The 22,205-nt window shown below is 33.1% G+C and overlaps 3 protein-coding genes across 3 annotated transcripts in view; 2 read left to right on the top strand and 1 right to left on the bottom strand.

Moving 5' to 3' along the window:
* The window catches only part of LOC134256933 (tubby protein homolog), a 49,146-nt gene that overhangs the window by 11,341 nt on the left and 15,600 nt on the right, over positions 1-22,205 (bottom strand). The gene's annotated exons all lie outside the window — the stretch shown is intronic.
* On the top strand, positions 1,570-12,641 carry LOC134256934 (uncharacterized). The gene is made up of 22 exons (XM_062739606.1): positions 1,570-1,981; positions 2,169-2,332; positions 2,764-2,889; positions 4,177-4,329; positions 4,461-4,672; positions 4,821-4,913; positions 5,472-5,844; positions 7,112-7,224; positions 7,495-7,630; positions 7,765-7,940; positions 8,070-8,803; positions 9,018-9,077; positions 9,263-9,373; positions 9,498-9,628; positions 9,793-9,924; positions 10,116-10,184; positions 10,345-10,433; positions 10,609-10,735; positions 11,030-11,132; positions 11,759-11,817; positions 11,962-12,084; positions 12,320-12,641. Exons 1-22 carry the CDS (start codon positions 1,846-1,848, stop codon positions 12,404-12,406), a joined length of 3,507 nt encoding a protein of 1,168 aa, XP_062595590.1. The 5' UTR covers positions 1,570-1,845; the 3' UTR covers positions 12,407-12,641.
* Positions 15,384-19,742, top strand: LOC134256935 (uncharacterized). The gene is made up of 2 exons (XM_062739607.1): positions 15,384-15,858; positions 18,176-19,742. The coding sequence occupies exons 1-2, from the start codon at positions 15,384-15,386 to the stop codon at positions 19,222-19,224; spliced, it is 1,524 nt and encodes a 507-aa protein (XP_062595591.1). The 3' UTR covers positions 19,225-19,742.

The following is a 22,205-nucleotide window of genomic DNA, read 5'->3' on the forward strand; positions in this document are numbered from 1 at the left end:
TGCTTGTCAACTTTTTCAGGTAAGTAAAAAAAAAAATTTTCTCAGGTTGGCCCCCCCACTTTCAAAAACGATGCTACGTGCCTGACTTGTAAGGGATATTGGTCTATAATTTGATACTTCTTGAGCACTACCTTTATTTTTAAAAACAGGTGTAATCTGTGATAGTTTCCAAATATCTGGCAACTTTTTTTCAATTAGTGATCTATTAAAGAGTTTTGTTAGAGGGGTTTTAATTGTGCTAGCTATTTCTTTCAAAATTCTTGGGGAAATACCATCAGGACCGGGTGGTTTACTACTGTCAATGATACATAATTGATCATAAACTTCATTTTCAGTGATAAAAATTTCAGATAAAGTGTCTGTATTTTGTAATGGTGGACCAGGACCATGAAGGGGAATGTCTGGTTCATGTGTAATAGATGAAACTTGTGCAAAGTATTTATTAAGGACTGTAGCTTTCTCAACTGGATGGAAGATAAGTTTACCTTTAGATTTAAGTGGTGGTATTGGTTCATAATTTTTGTTTAGTTTTGATATTGACTTGACTATTCTCCACCATTTTCCAGGGGGGATTGATTTATCAATCATTGAGGATATTTTCTTGTTATAATTTTCACGAGATTTTCGAATTTCATCAATAACTGTATTTCTGAGTTCTCTGTATGTCTGCCAATGCAGTGGATTGTCTGTATGCTTTGCTTTATGGTGTGTCCTGTTTCGTTTCCTCATTAATTTCCGTATGGTATTATTCATAAATACTTTATCTCTAGGTCTGATGGTAATGGTTTTCTTAGGAATATGTTTATCAATACAATTGTTTAATGAAGAGACAAAATTAGAATATGTTTCATTGATATTTTTTGAATCATATAAAATAGAGTTCCATTCACATTGTCTTAATTCCTCATTAAGTGCAGTATAATTTACATTTTCGTAATTCCTTACTACCCTTTTGTAAGCATATTGTTTGTGGATTGTGAATTTAAGTTCAACACTAATAACACAATGAGAGCTGCAAAAAGGTGCTGCTATGTCATGATTTTGAATCAGACAAGTACAGTAAAATTTGTCTAATCCGGACTCTGAGTACTCCGGACTTTTGTCCATTCCGTCCGTAAATTTTAGTCCCATGCACTTCTTTAATAAATTCATTTTAAAAAATTCTGTGTAGTCCGGATTCTGTCTATTCTGTATTCCGAACGGCCATACTGGTCCCAACTGCTCATAATTAATGTTAATTATTCCCTCTAATCCGGCCACACCTGAGTTACTTCAAAGAAATTAACACCTTTCGTGGGGAATGTGATAATCCGTGTTTATACATTAGCATGATTATTAGTGCCATGAGACGAACTCGGTGAAATGCGGCGGTGACACAGTCCACTTGAAAAATATATTATATTAAATTACAGTTTAAAAAAGTAACTTTGTTTTAACTCCTTTTACCACATTATAACATAAACACAAAAATATATGTATGCGATTTACAAATCAAAATATAAATCGGGATCGAAAATCGAACGCATTTCAAAATGGCGCCATAACACTGTGGGGGGGTGGATGCTAGTTCAGATCACTCACAGGGAGGTCGCTCTTCGGAACACCTCTAAATAATTACATCGGGTTCGGGCAACAAATAATTCCAGCTTTACTTTGGAGGGTTTCTGTCAATTATGAATTCAGTCAACATTTTGAAAGCATGCTTGAACAGGGTATGAATCGTCATATATGATATGTTGATATGTGAATGTTTAATTGATTTATGTGACCCTTGGTTGCGAAAATAATTATTTATCATCTGCATGTACATCATGCACACATGCAGTATCAAATTACAATAGCGGAATGGCTGAAGCTTCGCCTCACGTTGTTGTCACATCTCTTGATGACGCTGAAAAAAGAATAACGGATTTTGAAGTTGAGACAGTAACAACTTTTACTATATTTCGTCGGAATAAGGGATTCAGAGAAGACATAAACGGCAAGTCTCTTTTGATATTCAGTATGTTTTATTGTAAAGAAAATGTTTACTGTATATGTAACAGTGTAATATTGTGTTAAAAAGAGTGTTAAAAAATTATTCAAACAAATTATTGGAGTATAATTATTATTAAGAAAATAATTTTAATTAAGAAAATACCATTCATTGCATATTATTTTACTAACAGGCTTAGCTGAACACAAAGTAAAATGGGAAGATGTTAGTCGTGGGGAAGGACCAAAGATTCAGTACAATGGAACCCCTTTCATAATATTAGGATGGGATGTACGAGAGTGTCAGTTTGGTCCAGACCGAAATGTGAAGCAAAAGCAGAAGTATCAGTTGGAAAAGGTGTCTTAAATTCTATACACAAAATATAGAGTTGGGTATCAACTGATTTTTTTTCAATGCTATAATTTTAACTTTATTGAAGCTAAAGTTTATGAAATAAATGTATACATTACAATAGTTCAAGTACTATAAGATAAATATTTAGATATTCAGTCCTCTTAATGATTATGCATTATTTGACAAAGCCTTTCCAATGATAGAATGGGAATAGAATTTCATTATATCTACCATATCTATAAAAAAAAGAAATATGGTATTGTATAGAAACATTTTTTTTCTGTTTGGTACACAGGCATACATAGATATAGCCAGTTTAATTTCTGTGTATTCCCAAAGTGTACTATCATGATTATCAGCTATTAATATTAATGTCTTCATAAGAAAATGGTTTATATGAAACTGTATAACTTGGGGAATTTTTTTATTTCTAGACTTTGGAAGGAAAAAAAGACCATTCCTACACACAAAAAGGCAGGACGTTGCTGCAAAACACCAAGAAGCAGGATTGTCCTGCGAGAATTCATTCCAAAAGAATTTGTATTTTTCCAGAATATAAGGTAATATATAAATAAGGAACTGCTTCTGTTTTCTCGTATATACTGTTAGCATATGAAGCACCACTATTTGTGCTATAATGTAAAAGAATTTCAAGTTTTTTATGTTACAAAATTCAAACTACATTTAGAACCTAACCCTCTTTTTCTTGTAACTAGGCGGACGGACTAATAAGCCAATGAAAAGGCGCAATAGGTTCTAAGTAAGTTAGATCATATTAAGTAAAATTTTAGTGGATAAGAAGGGGTCTCGGTCACTTCGCTCCCTCCGTCCCTTGTTAACCACTAAAAATTTTATTTAATATGATCTAACTATTACTAACTCTCAGAAAATTTTTGGAAGATGAAAAGTAGAAAGGAGAACTGTAAAGCAATATGTAATTGGTTAGACTGGTAAATGAAATACTGTACAAATTAAGTGATTTCCTCCTTAAAAATTGGTACTTTATTTTTAGAAGTAATTATAGTGATTTTAAAATGCCTACTAGAAGATTTTTAAAGTAAAACACAATTAATTCACTGGTGAAGCGATATTCCATCTGAGTGATTTCAACGACCTTGTTAATAATGCAAACATTAAATCATCGCTAAAAATTCTGCTTATACAGTATAATATCATTCACTATATATAAAATGTGCCAAAACACATCATTTAATATTAACATTTGCAAATGTTTTCCCTTATATATCACTATTTGAACAAGGCGTTTTTACATCTCCATAAAACAAGTTCGTCATGTGACCAAAAATTGATTGATTGGTATAATCGATCTACGCAGTTTGATAGTGACGTCATAATCGATTGACATTATAATCACATTCAATTTATACCATTTAGTTTTGAAAAAAAACATGATGGGTTTCAAACTTTAGTTAAATACATTACTATTTACATCATAGGTGTATACACTGTTACAAAACCTTTCAGTGGTAACCCTGACTTTAGATTTTCACCCACTTTTAAAAGAGACTTTACCTTGGCCATAACTTGTGAACAGTTCATGCTAGGGTTTTTATATTTCAGAGGTGTATTCCTTGCTAAAGGACCTTCTTTTGTATACCAGCAATTTCGACCTTGGAGTTTTACTTGCATTTTAGATACTTCAACCCTTGTCATAAGCTGCCATATTAAGGGGGCATCTTTATCAGTGTGTCACAAACACATTTCATATAGAAATTACACAGATAATGATTAGCATAGAATATCGACAGTAATCATTTTTAATATTAGCATACTTTTGTACTTTGGTTACTTTTAAAAAAAGCAACTGTATGATTTTTTATTATCAGATCAATGGTCCAGACTCCATTTGGAAAAGAAAAGACCAGTCACAGAGACTTAAAGCAGCCCTTAAAGATAAGAAGAACAAAGTGGCATGGAAAGAGGAGATCCATATACTTTTTCCTTCCCATGATGATCATAGGAATCATGTTACTGGAGAAGTATTTAAAATAATTGACATATAAAAATTTGTTTTTGTGATATATTTTGAATATATATTTTGACCTCTTTAAAGTATATTGGTGTCATTATAGTTATTTCATCTTAAAAATGTGTTTTTCCTATTCTTTAGCTTGCAGGGTTTTGTCAGCCTGTCGACAAAGTAATAAAGAAAAAAATCCAATGTCTAATGGATGAAGGCGTCACCAAAGTAGCCGAAATGAAGCGTCATCTGAAGAGTTTTAGTAAAAAAGATCTTGGAAAGACATCCACACAGAATAGACGCTTCTATCCATTAGATAAAGACATCAGAAATGTTATGGACTCATATAAAAACCAAACAAGGTTAGGTTATATATTATAGCCAGACATTTATAAAATTCACTAAATTGTACATGTACATGTATTACTAGCACTAATGCTTCATTGATTTAAAAGAAGGAGATATGATGTGTACTTGTTTTTAAAACATTTTGATTCATTTCTATTTTAGATTTTCCAAGGATGATAAAGAAAATCTTGAGCAGTTGTTGGAGAAATATAAGTCCATGAATGAAAAAGACAGCTTCTTTCTTGATATCTCTGAGTATGTAAATGGATTCTTTTTTCAATCACTATTAATTGAATTTTATTAGTAAAGTATATTGTGAATTTGCAAAGCAACTTAATAGCAAAAGTATACTTGACAGGCATCTGTCTGATTTTATGCGCCAAGGGCATATATTGTTTTTCTCCTGTCTGTTTGTCTGTCTGTCTGTTGTCAACTTTTACCTTCACCATAACTTTTGAACCATGAGTGATAAAGACTTCATATTTAGTTTGCATACTATGCTAATACTATCTTTTTCGAACTTTGTTGCCGACAGGTGCATAATGTTTCACAAACACATCTTGTTCATATTTATTTAAAGATGTAACATTTTAAATCACTACAACTCTCTCATCTTATGAAGAAGTCCACAAATATCACCAATATTTATACTGATAAACAGAAATGAACATCACGTGGTAAAAGAAATATACAACATAACAACTATTACATGTATAAAATGGATATGTCTAACTGTCCTTCTAGGTGTCATCAGAATTTTAAAGATAAATCTTTTTATTTTTGAATTAATACTGTTGTGAAAATTTATTACAGAACTGAAGATTTCCTCTTTGTTGGCCAGACAGAATGGCAAAAAAGATTACTCAATCTATATGGTCAAGAAATCTGTTTGTTGGATGCAACATACAAAACTACAAAATATGACCTACCAGCTTTCTTTGTATGTGTCAACACCAATGTTGGTTACACTATTGTTGGCTGCTTCATTACTGCAGATGAAACGAAGAAGTCAATAATGAGAGCACTGCATTTGCTAAAGGAATGGAATGTTGCATGGAGTCCAAAATATTTTATGACTGATTTCGATACATCTGAAATTAGTGCCATAGAGGAAACTTTCGAAGGTAAAAGAATGATTGTTTTGTTGATATTTTGCCTAAGTATTGCAAATAACATTTTCTTTCTGGTAAATGTGTTAAAAAAGATGCCTTCATATTCATATATTTGCAATTGCAAATACAATGTAGTATTAAGAAATATTAAATACTTGTAAGAAAAAAAGTAATGGGTCAAGAATTAAATCACAATGTTCAATATTTCATTTTTTTTTTTAACAAATTGTTTATTACAGCAGAGTACTGGTAAGTTGTTTAAATTGTAGTTGGAGTGTGTGGGCTTTTTTGTTGTGTGTGCTCTCATCCAACATCTTGAGACTGTATATGTTTATTTTCGTTTCACCAAATCACACCTCATCTAAGAGTGTTCATTGATGAAAAAAATCATTCTGTAATATCATCAAGATTAATATGCTTACTATCCGTCTTTAACCTGCAGATTTTATATTCACACGTACGTGACTCACCCAAAACTCATTTTTCATTATTTTCTGCAAACTTATCATCTTTCTCTCACATGTACACCTTTTGTTTTGTATATTTCAATTTTAAAACTGGTAAGTTTGGTGATGGAGTAAATATATTTAAAATGTACTGGTATTATAATAACAAGGTATGTGGTAAATGTAGCAATATAAAAGAATCTAATATTAATATAGGATAAAAAAGACAAAATTAGATATCTTTTCAATGTAATGTAAATATTAAATATATGTATCAATTTAAATATATGTGAATATTCTCACACCTTAATTAGTCAAACAAGTACCGGGTACTAGATGTAGCAATCTTGGTGGATTTTTTTAACGTCAAAAAGTAGAAAACCATCTAATGCTAGTGTAAAACAATCTATTAACTTCAATAATGATTATTGGTAATATAAAGAGGAAAAAACTCATATAAAGGTAAAGTATAGACAGTTTTACATGAATGTATATTATTAAACATGTTTGTTTTTTATAAAAATCAAAAATAAATGTATGTTCAATGAGATTTTTTAAATATCTTGTGCCAGATAAAAGAAGACAAATAGAGTTACATTTTTAGTCCTTATGGAATAATAACCATCTGAGGAGATCTCTTTTAAATAAACAGAAATATGGTTACGGCAAATACAGTAAAACTCGGTTATAACGAAGTCACAGGGACCTATGAAATTACTTCGCTATATCCGTAATTTGTTATAACCGTATAAGGAATTCATTAGATTTATAAAGCTGGGGATCCAAGATGACTTCGCTATATCCGTAAATTCGCTATATCCGTGTTCGTACTAAACGAGTTTTGCTGTATTCAACATGACAAAGTCTCTGATTTTATTTCATCATATTTTTTTTGTTTTCAGATTGCCATGTTTATCTTTGTGACTTCCATAGGGAACAAGCCTGGGACAGGTGGCTCAAGTCACATGTCAATGGTTGTGCAGAATACAAAGATGAGATACTTATGATGTAAATGGATCATAGTTACATATGTGTTTGGCAAATTTTAATTTTCTTTATTTTAAATTTATCTGATGCAATGATAATATAATGATTTTTCTTTGGTGGCATATTTTTAAAAATTAAACACATGAATATGAATTGAAAGTTTTGAATTATATACAAAATTTATCTGAACACTGGTGTCAACAGATACGAATATATACTAATTACTACTATGTCACCATTGAATTTGCCATGATTTTTTTTTTATTTTAGAACATTTATCTTTACATGTAGGTTCCGAGAAATAGCCAAATCCACAACAGAAGACCAATTACAACAGAACATGGACAATCTTCGTTGCAGCAAGATTTGGAAAAACAAATTGAAGCTTCAGCAATGGTTTGAGCGCATTTGGCTAGCCAATTACAAGGTAACGTACAGTATATTGTTTTTAAATGAATAAAATCTTGAAAAGATAATAGATTGCAGTTTTGAAATTGAATTTGTCATTTATATGTTGCATTTTTATTTTTATATTATAACAATTATAATTGTGTTTTATAGAGATGGGTCATCTTGTTTAGGAAAAGTTTGTTCAATGTCAGGGTGTCAACAACAAATGGACTTGAACGACAACACCTGAAACTGAAACAAGAATACCTGTCTCATACTAGCGACAAGTCATTGTCAAACCTTGTCAATGTCCTTTTTTCTCAAGTCTTCCCTGAAAGTTATACACGGTTTGTATACTGTTTGTTATCTCCATATCCTTCTTGTATCAGATATTTACATCTATCAGTAAGAATTTTTTTCATTAAAATATACTTGTACATTACATTGTAAAATGATTAAATTATTTGTTATTGTAGGTATATTCAGTACAATGCAAGAAGCTTAGATATGTGTAAATCATACATCACCAGCATTCCTAGTTTTTTGAAAAATAGACCAAGAATGTTGGTGGAACATTGTGTGAAAAGAATGCCTCCTCAAGTGCTGAAGATTCCAGAGGAAAACATCAGGGAGAGGTCAGCTGGAAACTTTCAGGTGAAGAGTGTGGATTCAGGAAATGTGTATGATATTGATCTGGAAATACCTTGTCCATCTTGCACATGTTATGACTGGCAGAAATATCATCTGCCATGCAAACACATGCTTGCAGTATTTCAGCAATATCCAAGCTGGGACTGGGACTTTTTACCATCTGAGTACCGTGATGCCCCACACTTTAACCTTGACTTAGAAATTTTGGAGTCCATTCAAAATTCTGAGTCAAAAAAACCATCTTATTCACAAGAAACATCTCCAGAAAGTCCAATTCTGACAGGTGAAGGATCCGGCAATAGCAAAGTTCCAGAAAGAAGAGAAAGCAAATTAACAGATGCCCCATCAAACACCAAAGACTGGCTTCAGTGCCGTGAGCTTATCAAACAAATTCAGGGCAGCATAATGAATGTTTGTGGACTCAATATTGGCAACGTTGTACAACAACTGCAACAAGTTGCCAATGTTTTAAAGGAAATTGAGCCACGAGATGATGATCTTCCTGTACTAATGCGACGAAAACAAAAGAAGATCAGAAGCATGGATGAAGTCCCACATAGTAAGAGTTTAATTTTACACAGTACTAAATAAATTCTAGTTAGTGCATACACTAGCTGTTTGAATATATTATCTGCATAATATTTACCACATAGTATGTAATGAAAAATAATCAATTACTAGTATTTTTTATGATAATTCATTATCATTCAGTAGAAAATGACATAAGCTGTATTGATTGGTATTATGAATTGTTTGTAATTGCTATTTTTCAGAGAAAAGAAAAGTTTCAAATTTGCCAAGGCCCAAAAAATCTAAACTAAGAAAGCGCAAAGGTATTACTTTAATAAATAATATAGTTACATTAAATATTTATAAAACAATATATGATTATAATATTAATGTATTAGTGATACACACAAAGACACATATATATAGTTCATGTGTTTATTTTACATTGTTGCACCGCAAGAAATTTAATTTACTACCTTTTAGAATAAACACATTTGTTGATTTACAGGAAAGACAACAAACATATTGGCTAAAGACGTTTGTTCCCCATCAGAAACTGATGTCCATATGCTTCAAGAATATCAAAATTTAAGTGCTACTGCAAAAGATGAAATACAACGTATGTTCAGCTTTTATCTAGTAAATTTCATTTTTAATGCTGTTAAATAGAAGAATTTAAGAAAGCTGGAGGGTAAAACACAAGATTACAAATTATTTGGTGAAAAAGAAAATTAATTTTTCAGTTCAAAAAGAAGTAAACAAAATCTGGGATCAGACGGAAACAACGAAATACATCATGGCAAGATGTGGTGATACCAACTTAACTGATGAGGATGTCATCTCATTGAAGGGGAATAACTGGTTGACTGACCAAGTAAAAAATTATATATTGATGAAATACTATTGAAAGTAAAGAAGAACTATAAAACAAGTTAATAGACTGACATATTTATAAAGCTTGTCGTCTAGGAATGAAAAGAAAAAAATTAAGAAATATAAATTTATTGAGGTATTTACATGTACTTATCTATTTTTTAGGTTGTTGACGCATGTTTAGGGGCCATTGCTGAGGCAGAAACAGACAAGGGAAACAAAGTTTTTAAAATGGCCACCTCAACAATGACAGCTATTGTGGAAGGACATTGTCTCCAAAACATGACTTTAACAAAGGTATGTAACAAATCTCTTTTTTGCTAATTTTTTTGAACATGCCAAGGGTAGTATTACATTTTGAATACCTAAAATACATGGATATGCCCCTGTAAAGAAGAAAACAATCCTGAAATCCTCTGGTCTGGAAGAAGTTTTTGGTGACCCTGCATGCATGCATTAATTCTAGAGTCATTTTTTCCTTTCTTCAGGTTCAGTTACTTGACTATCAAGTGATAATTGGGGCATATCTCCAACAAATGGGACACTGGGACCTTGTGGTAATTAATCTTTACTAAAAGTAGATTAAATATTGATTTCAGATTCAGAATACATGTATGTAACTAGATAATGAGGTGTAAGATGATAATTATTGTGTTTACATGTAAATGCATTTATTTGTCATTCATATTTGGATGTGTTTTACAAAACCATAAATAGGTAATAGAACCATCAACAAGAACTATATTCTTCTATAATCCTCTTGGTGAGACTCTTCTGCAGAAGAGGCGCATTCAAGAAAATTTAAGGTATGTTTTATTACACATAGAAAGAAAAAGAAATGAAAATTGAATAAAAATATAAAGGAAGGTTTAAGACTTTTTGATTGTTACTAAGCGTATAACTCAATGAATCTTTTGTTAAATAATAAATAAGATGTACTTTCAAAGTGCACGTGAAAAGTTTAATATTTTTCAATTTCAGTCATTTCTTCAACAGAAGAATAAGCCTTGGACTAGAGGCAGGCAAGTCTGAGGAGAAATGGACTCTTAAAACTGTTCCTCATACAAAACAGCAGGATGGGCAAAATTGTGGTGTATACATAATTCTGGTAGGAAAGAATGCCTTAGTTATAATTAATTAGAATTCTTATTTTTCAATGGAAAATACTTGATTTCAAAACGCACACTTACAATTTAGATTCGTATATTGTATTTGTGTATTTCTAGAGGCCAGAAATTAATATAACATTTATATATTACATATATTCATGCAGTTAAAAAAAAAAGAACTTCTAGTATTGTGAAAGATCATATGTAATAGTGCCAAAATAAGATTTTTTGTAACAATTAGCTTGCATGATATTCTGCCTTTTAAAGAAAAATATTGAATTTTTTATCCTTAGTTTTGTGAACGATATTTTACAAATGAGAGTATTTCAAACATTACAAGTGAAGAACTGAGAAATACTAGAGTGAGACTTGCTAATCAGCTGTTGATGTATCAAGGTATGCAAAGCAACCCTCTACGGTAATTTATTTTACTAGTTCCATCTAAGATAAATTTAACTTTAAGGCTATGTGCAACTCAATATAAGACTCAAAGAAAAAGTACATGTAATGTACATGGGCGGCCTGATTTCTGCCCCAGATAAAAACACTCCATGTACAGATATATTATAAATATGACATTAAGCAGATAAACATGTAATATACATGGAGTGGCCTGATTTCCGCCCCCCGATAAAAACACTCCATGTACAGATATTTTATAGATATGTACAGTTTAGGCGTCGCAAAATTAATTTTTTGGTTCTCAGGCTTTCTTCTCTTTTTTTGAGATGTATGATGTGGGAGGGAGCCTTTTTTTATATTTACCATTTTATTGCCCCAAAACATGATGAAACAGCATTTTACATTGTACAAAACCTCAAAAAATGATGAGGGAGGTGATTTTTTTTTTGTTTTTAAGTATTGATTTAGCAATAAAGAGGTTCAATGAGGCACCCGTGGAAGAAATGAGGGAGGTCCTGAGAACCTAGAAATTAATTTTCATGGCCTTATAAGATGTCATTATATGTAATCAATCATTGTCAATTAAAGGTGCAGTGTTATTCATTTTGTTTGATTTGCAGTATATATCAAAGACAAATGTCCAGCATGTGCATTTCAACTGAAACAAAGGCAAAAAAAGGTATCCCACTTTTTTGATTAAAGTTTTTTGAGTCCTTTTTACATCAACCCAAGAGATACAATGAAATTGCAAAAACTTTCATTTGAAGTATGTCCTTTTAATAACATTTTGAATTTTTTTTTGTTGTTGAATATTTTTTTACAGATAACTTGTAGACAGTGTGACAGGACATTCCACAAGTTGCCACATTGTGCTGGAGAATCTAATCAAGGCAATGAGTGTGACAATTTTGTATGTAGGCAGTGTCTTGCCTGTATTGGAGAGACAGTGAGTTTCACTCATAAAATATGAATTTGATATATCTCATCTCTGTGTCTTAAAAATTGTCTTATACAGACTAAAATTATTTTGGCATTTACCAGTAGCTAAAATGATTAAAATTTTCAAAATAGACTTCATGGAGAATATTTAATAACAAACTGAATGTCTTCGAATGAAATTGTAATATAATACAGATGTTCCAAATCTTTTTTATTTTAACTGAATATTTCTTCTGAAACAGATATCAGAGGACATTGTTGCCATGAAGGATCATCAAGCTACAAATGTAAACCAGATAAGAAGTACAGATATTCAAGAAAGCGGGTAAATACATGACTGTATACATCTATGTACAATTGTACATGTATGTTTTTCTGCTTCTTTGCACACAAATTTCAGCCAGTTTTGGCATATATAGTATTCATATTATGGTTAAAGATAAACAAAAATTCCCACACCCCTGGGTACCAATATTGAGGCCCAAAAGATTGAAGTTCTGGTGTTGGTAAAGAACTCTATTGATCATGTAGACAAAATGCACAAGTTTTCTAAAAATGAAGTTTTTACTACAGACCCTGAGACGTGCTACTACCCCAAAAAAGCGTGTAACTTTCGTGCGATTTCCGTTTCGTGCAAACCGTGTAGCGTTTCGTGTAAACCGTGCAGCGTTTCGTGCAAACCGTGTAGCGTTTCGTGCAAACCGTGTAGCGTTTCGTGTAAACCGTGCAGCGTTTCGTGTAAGCTCCAAAGCGTTTCGTGCAAACCGTGTAGCGAGCGTGCGAGAAACGTGTGAGAAACGTGCGACTTTCGTGTAAGAATCGTGTGAGAAACGTGTGACTTTCGTGTAAGAATCGTGTAAGATTCATTCGGAAGTCTTTCATTTTAAATATGGCTATCGATGGGTCAGGATGTCAAATTGTATTTATTTTATTATTGAATTAGTTATGATTGTGATATTTTTGGAGTAAAAAAAACGGAACAACAAAACGAAATTAAACGGTAATGTATAATACATGTATATATTCGTTTGTTTTCTTTTCCTTCTAGAAAAAATGAGTTCAAATTAATCATCTGTGTACAATAATTTCAGAGGCATTGAATTCAATAAACTATCAACCCGATCAGGGCTTCATAAATATTTTTTTTCTTAAAGAGAGAAAAAAAATACCGGTATATTTTTTTATTTACATGTAATAGATAAATATATATGAACTATGGTATATAAAGTATGTGAAAGAACGTTTTGAAACGATGTGTCATTTAATATTTTTTAATATATAAAAATAAATTTTGTCGCTCATTACTGTCAAATAAATGGATTATAATTTTATTTAATTTACATGCCATGAAGACCACATGTTTAGAAAAAGGGGGGGGGGGGGTATTAATCAAATTTCTAGTACAGTCTTTCATATTTTGTTGTAACTTTCAATCTAAAGTTAGTTTGAATAAATTCTAAATTTTCTGTTCTTTTTTAAATCCTTTGTTAAATGTGTGCACAGATACACCCTTCAAAATATATTGGAATCTTCTATCCGTCTTTCAGTTGTGATCAAGGTCATTTACATGTACAACAGCGATCACGGGCTCCGAGTGTATGTAACTGAAAACCTGTTTTTCTATATACATGTTGAAATCACGGCTTAATTACACTTGAAAATTACGACTGGTATTCATTTATTTATTTATTTTTGAAATAAAATGGTTCTATATATATTTAATGGGTACAACTTATATATCAGCGGATTTAATCTTTTGTTTTTAAATCCGAATTTCTAGCCGAAAACAGTAAAATAAACAGAACTTATTTTGTAGTCCTTTCATGAATATTATGATTGTAAGAAAGGTTTAGGAGGAAATTATGAATAATAATATATTATTTGTTTTGTAAATCACGCACTTTTTATTTCATCTAATTAAGATATTCAAGTTTTCTTGTAATATCCCTGAATGTCGTGTAAAGATCGATCTACATTGTATGTACAATGTATAGTCAAATGCCGCGACTATTAATTACTGTACACATATATACATTGTACATACGGCTAGCCGGGTTTTGAAATGAAGGATTTTGCAGTATGATGGGCATACTGGTGTTATTGAATAAGTTTCATGTAAAAAAGAGGAAGAGAATAAGAATAGATTAAGACATCACATATACATATAACCCCCCCCCCCCCCTTAAAAAATATTTCTTTAAAAATGAATCAATAATCGTTGGTAGAGTATATAGACAAATTTTGTTATTAAATCAAAATCAAGAAATAATCCGCCTACGGAAATCAAACACAATATAATCAATATTATTTCAAATCAATGAGTTCATATTTCTGCAGTAAGAAATCGAATTTTTGTTTGAATTAATATCAAACTATACTCGTAAAAATATTTAAATGCAAGAGATACATTGTAATGGATGACTTACAAACAAAAATTGTATTTTATAAAAAAAAAATCATTCATGATATCGGCATTTCGTTTTTAAACATTTGGATAAATAAATTAATACAAAAACAACAATTATTTATTTATTAATTACAACTGTCAGAGAATTAAATATTTCTATCGGTGATATTTTTTATGTAAGAAAAAAATTTTGTTAGTACATAATATTTCTCCTTTTTTTTTTTCTTTCTCTTTCCTTTTAATTTGAAATTAACTTGATCAAGATATACTCCAGAGGTTCAAGGATGCTGTGTTTAAATCTGTAAGTGATGTAATAATATTTCTCCTTTTTTTTCTTTCTCTTTCCTTTTTTACATAAACTGAGGAATAGTTAATAGTTGTTAACATTACTGTCTGTCATATAATGATATTTTTTATGTAAGAAAAAATGTGTACCTAATTTTTCCCCTATACATTTTGGTAGTTATGGAACTACTGATCTAACATTCATTGGGTGAATCAATTTAGAAGAATTGCAGTGTAATTTTGGTTAAAGTGTTGTAAATCTAATGGAATTTGTAAAAACACTCATTGTTTGACACTTAGACAAAGAAACTATTTTTAGAGAGATTATCTGTCTTAGGTACCAGTTTTCATGTCCATATTAGGTAATGCATAGTGCGAGGGACAGGAAGATCCCGGGGGGTCCGTAGCCACGTGACCCCCAAACTAATCCGCATCAAATTTCATGTAACATCATCATTCCTTTGTTTTAAATTCAGCTGGATGTACATGCTCTGTGTTTTTTTGTTATTATTATTCGGATTTTCTTTTGTGGTGCTATTTATTTAAAAAGCAATTTGGATTTCCCGTTTTGAACTGTGACTTAAACTAGTTAAAGTTTCTAAAAGCCAAAGGCTATGGCAGAACGTCGTAGTGCACGGGCAGGCTCGGCAAGTGCTCCTTACGACCTGACAAAACCGGAGAACTGGACTGTGACAAAACTGAGAGAAGAACTGGCGAGAAATAGTGTACCCTTTCGGCAATCAGACAAAAAGAGTGTCCTGATCAGAAAGATGAAAGATCTCGACCAAAACGCTTCCTCGGAGAACCAGATTGCTGAATTTAGATCGGGCTCGAGTTCCTCTCGTCAAATCCAAGATGGCGGCGACAAAAACTACGAGACGCTTCTACAATCTATATCCACGCTCACTAGCACGGTTTCGAAACTACAAGAGGAACTGAGAGTAGTTTCGAACAAGGTGAATGCCCCGTCATCATCGACAACTGCGACAGGGAATCCAGTCCTGCCCCCTGCTCCGGAACAGACCCAAGCTGCAGACGTTGGATTTACATTACAGTCAGCGTTACAAAGTCCTGGACAGAGCACTGAGGGTAGGTCTAGTTTCCTACAAAAAACTAAGTTTGGGTACGCTATTGAATCGTTACCCTTTGTCGAAACTGTGCCCCCTTCCCTGAGAAAGGCCATAATCGAGGGAAAGGATATTAATTTGGCTCAGCTCTTAATACCGACTACCAACGCTATCACCATCCGTGAAAAAGAAGGAAAAATCACCGACGAAAAACCAGAAAAAGACCCACGACTGCACAAAAGTCTTTCAATATCGGAATTTATATTTGCCTTTGGCATTTACAAAAACATTATGTGTAACACCTATCCTCAACGAAGAGAAGAGCTAGACTTGTACGAGAGAGACATCGTGGACATGTCCAATCGTTATGGTGGCAAAGGATTCTACGAATACCACAAAACCTTTTCAGCTCGGGCAGCAGCTCATTTGAGATATTCTAACATTCCTGTAGACTGGTCTGTGAGAGATAATACCCTTTTCTGCAACATTTTTGCAAACCTGCGACCTTCTGCATGTTATGTTTGTAGCAGCATTAACCATACAGCATCATTTTGCCCAATGTCTTCACTCAGGAACTATTCTGCAGGATCCAATCAAAGGAAGGGACGAGAGTCAGACAGCCAAGGACGACCCCGTATAGCATTCCAAGACAGGGAAATTTGTAATAACTTCAACTCTGTTAAAGGGTGCGTCAATGCAAGATGTGGAAATGCCCATGTCTGTTTACGCTGCCAGGGAGAACATACAGCTCAGAAGTGTAGTGATTCAAAAAACGGCCAATCGCCCCGCTCAAGACGTTAAGCGGGGTTAACCTTCATTCATGTGTACCGTCGACTATAAAAATATCTGTGTTACAGGAAGAGTTAAAACATTATCCAGATAAAGACTTTGTGCACTTTCTCATTAAAGGTTTAAAAGAAGGATTTCATACTGGGATTAACCCCCTGCCAACAGAACCTTTGGAATGTAAAAATCTTTTATCTGCAAAACAGGATCCTCTAACCATAAACCATTTGATAGCTGAAGAACTGGAGAAAGGTTACCTTATTGGTCCGTTTGACAAAGTACCATTCGAAATTTACAGAATCAACCCCATAGGACTAGCTGAAAGTAAATATTCAAAAAAGAAACGTTTGATAGTTGATATGTCGGCACCACATAACAGTCAGGACCATCCAAGTTTAAATGATCTTATAAACAAAGACGACTTTTCTCTCCAATACGTGACTATTGACCATGCAATTCAAACCATTCAATCAATGGGTAGGGGAAGCTGGCTCTGCAAAGCCGATATTATGGATGCCTTTAAACTCATTCCAATCCACCCTACTTTGTGGCCATATCATGGCATAAAAAACAACAACAAATATTACTTTTTCACAAGACTAGTTTTTGGTAGCCGGTCAAGCCCAAAAATATTTGACTTCCTATCATCCGTGGTGTGCTGGATCTTTGAGAATAATTATGGGATATCAAATATTCTCCATTTACTTGATGATTTCTTAACAATCGATCCACCAGACTTTGAAGCAACACGGACAATGGCCTTGATTCACCATGTATTTGGTCGACTTGGTATTCCTTTATCTATCAAGAAAACGATGGGACCATGTACAGAACTGGAATACCTTGGCATCACCCTTGATACCAAAAGGATGGAGGCCAGGTTACCCGAGGAAAAATTAATCAGGATATCTGATTTAGTGCAGCAGTTCTCAAACAAAAATTCCTGCACAAAACGTGAACTTCTTAGTCTCCTGGGTCACTTAAACTTTGCCAGTCGCGTGGTTCTTCCTGGAAGATCATTTGTGTCTTATCTGATCACACTTTCATGTAAAGCTCGGGAACTACACCATCATGTCACTTTGAATTCGGAATGTAGACTTGATCTGTATATGTGGTCCAAATTCCTGAAAGGATGGAATGGCAGATCATTTTTCATGGACATAACAACTACGGATGCAGCCGATCTACATCTTTTCACTGATGCCACGAATACCGCTTATGGAGGTTTTTTCAACAATCAGTGGTTTCAAGACTACTTCCCTGAAGAACTGGTCTCAGAAGACAAATCATTATCAATGGCCTTATTCGAACTTTACCCAATTGTTGTGGCCTCTATTCTGTGGGGGGCACAGTGGTCTGGTTTAAAGATCGTATTTAATTGTGACAACGAAGCTACAGTGCACATTATTAACAAAGGACGTTCAAAGATCCCCTCCATTATGAAGGTTATGCGTAAACTAACTCTTTGTTCAGCAACAAACAATTTTGTAATCTATGCTCGTCATATTAAGGGAACAACAAACTGTATTGCTGATGCATTATCTCGTTTTCAGATGGATCGTTTCCGTCGCCTGGCTCCACATGCAGACCAGCTGCCGATGACGTGCCCAGAGTATTCGAGCCTCATCCTCATCTAAAGAAGCATGCTGACTATCTGGTTGATGCCTCCATCGAGCCAAGCACAGCAGCAACATACAGATCCGGATTGGACTGTTTTCTAAAATTTCTCGTTATGTCGCGGGTGTGTCTTGCATTTTGTAAATTGCCGGTTATAAATGAGGATTTACTTGTTTATTTTGTCACACACTGTCAATTAAATTTGAAATTAAGGTATGAAACCATCAAAACATACCTTGCAGGAATACGTTTTTTCTACTTGAAGGAAGGCCAATGCCTTATGTTTAGAGACTTTGAAAGACTTCATTGTGTACTACGTGGTGTTAAAAAGCAGCAGTGCAATAGCAAATCAAAAAGATTACCTATCACTTTTTCAATTCTATCTCAAATTTGTGATTGCCTTAACAAGGGTGTTTTTTCACCCTGGCTAGATCTGATGTTATGTTGTATATGTAAAATGGCTTTCTTTGGTTTTTTGAGATGTGGTGAATTTACAACAAATTTTCATAAGCAGCAAGATTATTTAACCATACAAAATGTCACTTTTGCAGAAGATGGTTCTTTTTATACTTTGACACTTAATTCCTCTAAGACAGATCCTTTCCGACAAGGGATTGATATTAAGGTGTTCGAGAATTCGCATTTAAATCCAGTTAAAACTATGAGAATGTATTTTGAAAGTCGACTAAATATTTGTCACACACAAAACCATGCTGCTCTATTTGTTGATGATGAGGGTAATCCTATGTCCAGAAATTTTTTCCTACTACATGTGAAACAAGTCCTATCCAGGTTAGGTTTTGACGATACTAGGTACTCAGGTCATTCCTTCAGAATTGGAGCTGCCACTACAGCAGCTGCCGTTGGTATTCAAGATCATTTAATTCAGTCATTAGGTCGATGGAATTCAGACTGTTATGCAAGGTATATCAGAATCAATCAAGATACCATTCAGTCTGCACAAACTAAAATGTGTTCATTTTAAGATGTTTCCTTTTTCATCATTTATCTTCTTGGGGGCATTCACTCACATCAATACTTAGTACCCACTACTACTTGATGTTCATTCATTTTGGCCTGTTTTCCCCCAATTTCAGATAAATTTTTCTGCATTATATAATTAATTATAGCTACCCGATGGTGTCAACCCGGGTCCTTTCATGTACCTGATGGTGTCAACCCAGGTATCTCGAAATTATCTCAAGTATCTCAAAATTTAAGCCTGACGGTGTCAACCCAGGTTCCATTCATTAGAACCCGATGGTGTCAACCCGGGTACCCTCATACTCAACCTGATGGTGTCAACCCAGGTTTCTATGGTTACAGTTTTAGCTATAAATTCCTGACGGTGTCAACCCAGGAAGTTATTTTTATTTTTTCTATATGTGAGTAGCCCCCGAGAAGGCCAAAGATGTATTGTGTAAATGAAATGGATGATAAAATTGTTTTTGTTTTTCCTTATGTTTTGACTATGTTCAATAAATGTGGAAATTTCAATTGCTCTTATTATATGTATAAAATGATATTTTTTATGTAAGAAAAAATTTTGTTTATACATAACTTTTAAGTTTTTCATGTGTACCTAATTTTTCCCCTATACATTTTGGTAGTTATGGAACTACTGATCTAACATTCATTGGGTGAATCAATTTAGAAGAATTGCAGTGTAATTTTGGTTAAAGTGTTGTAAATCTAATGGAATTTGTAAAAACACTCATTGTTTGACACTTAGACAAAGAAACTATTTTTAGAGAGATTATCTGTCTTAGGTACCAGTATTTCATGTCCATATTAGGTAATGCATCGTGCGAGGGACAGGAAGATCCCGGGGGGTCCGTAGCCACGTGACCCCCAAACTAATCCGCATCAAATTTCATGTAACATCATCATTCCTTTGTTTTAAATTCAGCTGGATGTACATGCTCTGTGTTTTTTGTTATCCCACCCACCTTCCCCATACTGCACCTTTTGTAATATTATGTTTCAAAAATGTGTTTAAAATGTTTTAATTATACATGTATATACCATCATTGGGGCTCTCACAATTTTTGATGTATTTATGTTCAACTGCCTGTTTTTTCCCCCATTCAGATTAAATTTTGCCTGTTTTCCCCCAATTTCAGATAAATTTTTCTGCATTATATAATTAATTATAGCTACCCGATGGTGTCAACCCGGGTCCTTTCATGTACCTGATGGTGTCAACCCAGGTATCTCGAAATTATCTCAAGTATCTCAAAATTTAAGCCTGACGGTGTCAACCCAGGTTCCATTCATTAGAACCCGATGGTGTCAACCCGGGTACCCTCATACTCAACCTGATGGTGTCAACCCAGGTTTCTATGGTTACAGTTTTAGCTATAAATTCCTGACGGTGTCAACCCAGGAAGTTATTTTTATTTTTTCTATATGTGAGTAGCCCCCGAGAAGGCCAAAGATGTATTGTGTAAATGAAATGGATGATAAAATTGTTTTTGTTTACAGATGTTTAGGAGACTTTGGTGATGGGTATGTATAATTACAATTTAAAATAGTGAATTCATTGTGAAAATACGGCATATATATATAATCAATCATTATATGTAACTTCCTCATTTTTTATTCTCATATAAGTTGTTTCTTTCCAGATATATAAGTCTCCTTCCAACATCAATTCGACAAAGTGATATGTGTCCTTTGGATACAGGATGTTCTCCTTCAGAAAGTTTATTTGCCTCCATTAGTATCTTAATTTGGGGGAATATCCACAGAAAGCAGTTTCTAAAACTTGCTGTTGTTTGCTATGAAATCAGAAATTGTCCAGTGCGTATTCATAGCAGTCATTTCAACAAAACCCATGATTTTTTAACAAGAAAAATACTTTTGCTACTTTGTTTCTTTGAACCAATTTGGAAAGTTAATGTTTTTCTTTTTTTTTTTTCACTAACAGATTTTTTTGTGTATTGTTTAATTTAATTCAACAAGTAAACTCTTTTATCTAGAGATCACTACGTCCTTTCTTTAAAAAATGTTATGAAATTACAAAACAATGTACATGTATATGTACCATTTTTTCTTGATACATAGTTTACATGTAGGGAAGTTTCTGTTCTGATATATGTCTTATATTTTTCACAAGGATAAAAAAAATCTAATATGGAAGGCAATAAAATCAACATCCACAAGGGATACTAAAGATTTATGTAAGAATTTACTTTAATTCATTAAACTTTTTACTTAAAAAAATATATAAATATATACATGTACTAGTATCTATCTATTTATCTTCCTTTTTCGAATCTCTTTCTTTCCACAATGTCTGACAAAGTTACAATTTCTAACAATGTTTTAAATTACCGGTACTGCATTTACTAGTTCTGGAAGAGCCAACATTGCCAAAAACACCGAACAATGAAGTATTTACAATGTATATAGTTTGGACTATAGAATTCTTTGTTATTTATATTTACCTATCTTTCAGGGGAGATGCATTTGAAAAGCATTGCTTCTTTCACGCAGAACAACATTATTGTATACTCCAAAGGTGGATCAGAAATATATTCCAGTGAGAAAAGACGAGACTGGCCTTGTCATTTCCGATTACTTTTGATAACACTGAAAGGAGCTTCCAGCATGTCATATTTGCCATTGGTTGAAGGTTTTTTTGTTGGTAGAGGACGTAGATTTTATGAGAAATGTGGAGCCATTGCATTTGGGGTGTGCCAGGGAGATTTTGGGGAAAAAATATCTTGCAGTTTTTGTGGCCAAAATTACCATAGGCATTGTATTGAAATAGAAGATGAGCCTGTATACTGTGGATGCCACATTCCAATGCCATACAAGCTTAAAGAGTAATTATTAAGTGTTTTTTATTTCATTTCTTTTTATTTAGACACTCCTCAAACAATAAGTAAATTGATCATTTGCTGCAGTAATTGTAGCATGCAGACAGTTTTTATATTTATCTATCCATTTCAGTCAATCATT

This window comes from Saccostrea cucullata, unplaced genomic scaffold (genome assembly GCF_032062105.1).
Source record: "Saccostrea cucullata isolate Sc308-1 unplaced genomic scaffold, CSIRO_AGI_Scuc_v1 ctg10541, whole genome shotgun sequence".
Taxonomy (NCBI): domain Eukaryota; kingdom Metazoa; phylum Mollusca; class Bivalvia; order Ostreida; family Ostreidae; genus Saccostrea; species Saccostrea cuccullata.

Excerpts from the sequence above, each read along its gene's own strand:
- LOC134256934 (XM_062739606.1), top strand. The coding sequence starts at position 1,846 with ATGGCTGAAGCTTCGCCTCACGTTGTTGTCACATCTCTTGATGACGCT. Across the intron at positions 4,673-4,820 it reads TCATATAAAAACCAAACAAG|ATTTTCCAAGGATGATAAAG; the intron begins GTTAGGTTATAT and ends TTTCTATTTTAG. Across the intron at positions 12,085-12,319 it reads TTGCCTGTATTGGAGAGACA|ATATCAGAGGACATTGTTGC; the intron begins GTGAGTTTCACT and ends CTTCTGAAACAG.
- LOC134256935 (XM_062739607.1), top strand. The coding sequence starts at position 15,384 with ATGGCAGAACGTCGTAGTGCACGGGCAGGCTCGGCAAGTGCTCCTTAC. Across the intron at positions 15,859-18,175 it reads TCCTGGACAGAGCACTGAGG|ATGGATCGTTTCCGTCGCCT; the intron begins GTAGGTCTAGTT and ends TCTCGTTTTCAG.